This window comes from Protopterus annectens, chromosome 6.part0 (assembly GCF_019279795.1).
Source record: "Protopterus annectens isolate FY-2018-M chromosome 6.part0, PAN1.0, whole genome shotgun sequence".
In the NCBI taxonomy this organism is placed as follows: domain Eukaryota; kingdom Metazoa; phylum Chordata; order Ceratodontiformes; family Protopteridae; genus Protopterus; species Protopterus annectens.
In genome coordinates this window covers 974379452-974385951 of record NC_056737.1, presented here as the reverse complement: position 1 = coordinate 974385951, position 6500 = coordinate 974379452, and the positions used below count along the sequence as shown (strand labels likewise).

General features: G+C 38.9%; 1 protein-coding gene across 6 annotated transcripts in view; it reads right to left on the bottom strand.

The window, feature by feature from the left end:
* SYNE3 (spectrin repeat containing nuclear envelope family member 3) overlaps nucleotides 1–6500 on the bottom strand; it is a 1238698-nt gene that overhangs the window by 544602 nt on the left and 687596 nt on the right. For all 6 annotated transcript variants that reach the window (XM_044074612.1, XM_044074615.1, XM_044074616.1 and 3 more), the window contains exon 11: nucleotides 5465–5599. In XM_044074612.1, the coding sequence (XP_043930547.1) occupies nucleotides 5465–5599 (135 nt within the window). The remainder of the gene's footprint in view (nucleotides 1–5464; nucleotides 5600–6500) is intronic.

Here is a 6500-nt window from a genome sequence, read left to right as displayed (position 1 = left end):
GGGGGGGGTCAGTTGGAAACAGTGAGCTTATATATCCACAGGAGTTTTAGATGTCCCTGAAGGGGTGGGCACTGACATCAAGATGGATTCATCCCTCCATGTGTTGTGGTAAGTGTGGCTTCAATTTAATACCACTTTTACCAGATATCTCTGTGGTTGCACTGCATGCAGATATTATATACTGACCACAGCAGCTGTTAGCTATGTATGGTTTTGGGACATCAGGTAAGGTAGTAGAGCTACTTTTGGTTTGTATGGTACATCTTGCATGAATACTCTTAGTTTGCATGCCACTGGTGAACAGCTGGCACTGGTACCCATGCTACTCTGGTGTTTCCTTTGAAGTATATTGACAGGGCACAGCAGTGCCATAAAGACACTTGTAGAAACTGTGATATAATGACAGGGTGATGTTGGCACCTCTGCTGTGGCTGCTGCTGAATAGAAACAGGCATACAAGTCTTAATCTGATGACATAGTGCACTGTCTGTCCTTATCCTCAATGAACATCTACCTCTAACATAAACCCACAGAAGAACATGAGGCTGTATAGATTCAGCACTCGGCATTATCACTGGGGGGAGAAATTCCACATGGCTCCAACCACCATAAATATTCCTTCTGTGGCTGTGGTAGCAGCTGTACTGTGTCTGGAGTGGGTATACTCACTATTTTGCAGCCTCACAGGGATGTCCAGTGCCACCACATGTCACAGGTAGCCCAGTTACATGGAGGTAACACTCAGGATCAATATATATATATATATATATATATATATATATATATATATATATATATATATATATATACTGCAGTATGATCCAGGAACAGTCTGCTACATTCTAGTCCAGAATGCACATCACTGCTCTGTTGCATGGTAGTTCTGATAATGCGGAGACCAGAGACACAGTAATGACTGGTCTGATGAGGTCTGGGGTGGCATAACCTGCTTTCCTGTCCACCTTCATGAGGACGACTAGCTGTGCCACCACCAATGGTCTTACTGGTAGTATCGCACATTTGAAAGTGCAAATTAGGATAGCCAGGGGAAGTTACATACCAGTAGTGTGTATGTGGAGAGACACTGCAGACTGCACAGTCCTCACCTGTAGGTACCTGTATGTAGAACATGTACCACACTCTGTCATCACTCATTGGGGGTGGGGTGGTCAGGATATTTGGTCTTCACTTGCAGGACACCTCATGAACAGACCACGTCCAGGTCACAGTCTTGCAGTTACACATCATCATTCCCTGGTGTGGTGACCACGAGTCCAAGTGCCATAAGACAGCACAGTGGCCAGAAATCAAACATATTGCAGGACTGTTTATGACACAGAGAACCAATCACCTCAAACCTCCCTTCTATACACTAGGCCTTTGTAGGGACCCCCCCCCCCCATCTCCTCTGTATATGGCACAGAGCACCCATAACCTTGGGAACCCTTTCTTATTCTGCTCTGACATGCAATCTATTCACAGAATTACTGCATAAACATTCAGTCATCACATACACCATATTGTAGGAGCAGAAAAAATTGATTTCAGTCCCTGTTGAAGGGTGGGATAACAGACTCCTAGGGAAGAAGACATGTCCTTGAAGTGGGTACAGCGCTGCAGGAGTATACAAAGACTGGCACACTACAGTACACTCTGTCTAAACTTGCATGGGGGATTGTCAGTGGTCTGAAAAAAAAAGTTTCACCTGCATCTGTGAAAGCCACCATTTCATTCTGAATAGCAGGGAGAGTTGCTTGGTGTTACCAAGGGACCTCAGGACTTAAAAAAACACATTTTAAAAATTTAGACATGCTTCTTCCTCTCTTCAAACTAGTCCTGTAAAATGTTAGGATACAAGCTGCCAGGATTTGCAGGTGTTTTTAAATAATCTTGATTCATCTGTATCTATGAATACCAAGAGTTCTCCCTCAAAATCATATGGGTAAGCGTGATGCTAGCAGAGAAGTTCAGGGATGGAAAATACTGAAAGTTTATTTTAAAAATTAGAGATCCATCTCTCCTTCATGTCAAAAAACATCCATCAGAATTACTAGGGAGCCTAATGGTGTGACCCATAAATAAAAAGCTGTTGACTATCAGCATCAACTGCAAACAGCCCAGGAAGAATGGCTGCTGTGAAATTAATGACTGTGCCAGAAACTGCATACTATTTGGCATAGTTGCCACTGTCTCTCTCTTCTTTTATCTTGTTTCAGAAGAAAAAAAAATGCAAGTTGCAGTTTAAGTTTTTGTTTGAGTTTGTAAATTTTTACTACAGCAGGGGGGAGCTGGCTACTGCCTGTATTTAGACAGTATTCAGTGTTTGCTAAATTCACTAGTTACTCCAAGCACTGACTGGAATGGGCAGATTTGGAGCCCCTTTGCCATGTAGATACCAGTTATTTGCTCTCCTTGAATAGGAAATAGGAGTAGAAAGTTAATGTTAATGTCAATATCTCTGTTATAGGAAGAGAGACAGAGAAGACAGATGGAAACTCAGTTTAATTCATGAAAAGAAATCCATAACTAAATGTAGAGCGACTTGACAAAGAAAATAATTTGTTTGAAAAACTTCTGTAGAGGAAAAATGGAATGTGATATATTGCAAAAGACTAACTAAAACGTGCTTATGTGAAAGTGATAATTTAATAAAAGTGTTAAAAAAAACATGACTAGATAAAGATACTTCCAAAATTAGAAATGCAGGACAATAGACAAGACATAAAATGTCTTTACTACATTTGATAATCGATTGCATAAATCACAGTTGCTCAAGCACAATTTTTAAGATGGTATTTGCTTGTTGTTCACTCCATATAATACCAATTTCTTACTGCTTTAAGTGTATTTATTTTAACTGTCTTGAGTTTACAGCTGAATACAGAAACAGTGATCGCTAACACAAACAATAAAAAAAAGTATTTTTAAGTGATGAGGTACAATAACCTCAAGGTGGGGGATGAAGCCCCCCATGCATGGGGTACAGGGAGCTCACCCCCTGCACGACACACTTTATTTTGTTTTGTATGAGATAAACATTTTTATCTTTCTTTACCTTTTTTCATTTGTTCAAGCCCTATATAACTCATAGTACCTGTGCCTGAAACATTTGTGTATTCACCACTGTCAGGTTTGTAGCTTTGTGAAGTAACAGTGGATCCATTAGGGAAAGGGTGATTGTATTACTTACTAAATACAGCATTATAAAGAAAAAGACAAGTACTGCAAATACACATTTTTATTTGGAGACATTGCAGAACCAAGTACACAAAACTAGAGTCAGATTTGGCAAAGACATGCTAACACTATTATGCCACAGTTCCAAAACTCAATAAAATCCAATTAAAGAAGTGTGTGGGGTGGCTGCTACAACACTGCATAAAATCTGGAGGCATCACTATCTGCTTATAATTTTCACAGGCAATATATTAATCATGTGCATTACAACTAGGGGATATAATACTGTAGAGGGCTGGAGATGTAGAAAATGGCACAAGACATGGACCCATTTCTGCAGATGTTAATGGGTTTAGGAAATTCAGAAGAAAACCACTGAGTAATGGGACAAGAGGCTGTAAGAAAAAGTACCTTACTGACATGTTTACTCTTGAAAATTCAGTGCATAACATCGAATGTAGGAGTAAAATACAGGTCGTTCAAGAACAGTATGAAGTTTTATTTTAGTTTTAGGTTTCATTTTCTTCCCTGGGTTCAGAGGACACACAGAACCAAACATTTAGTACGGAAGAAACATCCACAGCTTTTATCAAACACTATACCATGTAAAGAAGTCATATCATCGTGGTTTAACAGCAAATAATATCAGAATTTGTGGACAAGAAGTACAACAACAGTTAATGCAATCTTCTCCAGAAAAAAGCAATTGCCACAACAAAGTCAAAACCGCAATTTTACATGGACACTCAAACGATTAAAACCTCTAGTCGGCTGGGATAGTAACAATTTGTGCTGTATATAGATAAAGAATTTTGTACTATATCTAGACCTAAGAGCAAATGAGATGTCATACGTCATTTTACAGAAGTACAAATAAGCAAATAGCTTTGTCTGTAAAGGTACAGTTGTTTTTCCAAACATTAAACATATTTATTGCAAATGTATATAGACAGCAGTGAACAAATATTGCAACAGTCATTATGCCGTGGTAAAATAAAATTCAGACTTTAGAAACAAAAAGGTAAACATCAAAAGCAGTGTGAGCTTCAAAGTCTAAACTAGTGTTTACATAGAAAGGAAAAACCAAGTACTGAGAAGGCTGAGAATTTCAGCTTCAGAGTCCCAGTATGTACCTTTGATCACTATGTAAACAAGTGAGGTTCAACACTGGATATGGAACCTAACAAGCAAATCAGATGAGGTAGGAATGAGCTACTGATGGCCAGCCCCCCATGTGAGGTTTACAACACAGGCGTGGTGTCTGGAAGACAGCACAAAAGTAACCCTGGGCACACAAATGCTAGCTGAGCCTGTGCAAAGATAGTGTATTATAGGATAGCACTGCAGGCACTGAGATTCCAGGTGGACCAGGGTTTGCTTGTTCCACACCTCAACATGCATGAACAGCCCAAAGAACAGAAGAGAAAATTAAACCATTCCTCACCCTCTGAGGATGATGGCCATCAATGTTACTCAAAGTTTACCTCTCATCACCATGTTAGTAACTGTGTTTTGTTGAAACGATAATTGCCCCAGGAAAGTGGACAGCACCATATGGAATGATGCAGGGTACTACACCAAGCAGGGTGGAGCAGAAAATAGTGTTAGTTGAGCAACAGTTGGACTAGATTGTCAAGATGGTGGAACAAAAAAAAAAAAAAGGCATTACAGTATGAAAGATAATAAATGTACCACTAGTGGCAGGCACACTTCTAAATCCTCATGTCATATGAGTGCCACATAATTAGCATTTGTACAATTATTTTATACCTCTCACATCTACATTATATTTCTGAAATGTAACCTCCTGTCACCCCAGAAAATATGCAAAGCCCGACGCAGTGTAATTATTTTGACAAAAAAATGCAGAGTTTCACGTTATTACTGAAATGCAAAAAACTGTTCATGAGAACACGATGGTGCTTAACTATGGTTGAACACAACTATATAATTATCATCTTTCATGTTACAGAAAAGGCGGTGCAAGTATTGATTCAGTGAGAATTACTTTGTTATGTCTGCACTGCTAGTGACTGACATGATATGTTACTGCCTTCTATCATATATATATCTGTAGCACAGACATATCCTTGTTACACAGAGTCTCCCAGACACCAGTATTCCTTCAAATGGCACACAGTTTCGCAGCACACTGTTAAGGTCACATGAGGTTCTTGTACTACAAACATGATAGTTGTTCTAAGCAGGTGCTGTTCCATGAAGGCCCTATATCACTCTGTAGCTAACAACTATTCAAAAATACTCCACAGAGCAGACATTAGCTTACCTCCAGAGACTTATTTAGAGTTTGGGTATTTCCCAAGAGCAGCTTCAGGCCATCCATATGAGTGGGGTTTGACTGGAACAAGGCACTCTGTTCTTTAATTTGAGCTTCAAATTCTGCTAAATCTTTCTGGAGCAACTGCAATTACAAACAGTACAGTGTAAATCACACTGTTAAAATTACTTGTTTAATAAACAGCGCAACATTCATTACTTGTCAAAGCACAGAAAACATAAAAAACATGGTGCCATTCTGCACATCTGCAGCTACCGCAAATCTACTGTACAGTGTAAAAACAAAGCATAGAGTACAACAGCAATGTAGCGAATGTGGCAAAAAAACTGGTCTCTCCTTTATTGCAATATAAATACGATGGTATTTCTTCCATCTTTGTACTGCCCCCACTTCCTCTAAATTACTTCATACTTATAAGCTCAACAGTGTTTCCTAAATTGCCTTACACAAAAAATAACTTTCTACTACTGATATTAAATTCAATTTAGGAGTATGATTTTGTTACTTAATTAGGCAATAACTGATGACGTGGTGTGGTATATTGAAGATTTACCCACAGCTGGTGTGGTTTAATATTAAAGAAAGCCAACCGTGGGTAAATTACAATATACCACAACCATGGAGTACGTTTTTGCTATTATACAATGACACTATTTAAGAAAAAAATACTTACTTTTCTTAAATAATGTCTTTGTATAATGGCGCCATACTGTCCTTCCACGACTGGTGGTATCCTGCTGCCTTGTTTTGATGTACTGCACATGTGTATGGGACTTGGGTTCCCATGTATACCAAGTACATCAATGCTCTGAAAAGGAAGCAACAGACAAAAGAACGTCTCCGTTGCTCCCTTTTTCTTTCTTTTTTCTTTTTTATTAAAAAAAAAAAGTTTCGGCTACATTAGGGGTAGCAGAGACAGACAGAATGGAGGAAATGTGAAGAAAATCAGGTACATGTCTTTAGTTTTAAATAAAGTACCTGATTTTCTTTGTATTTCCTCCATGCTGCCTCTCTGGTATGTCTG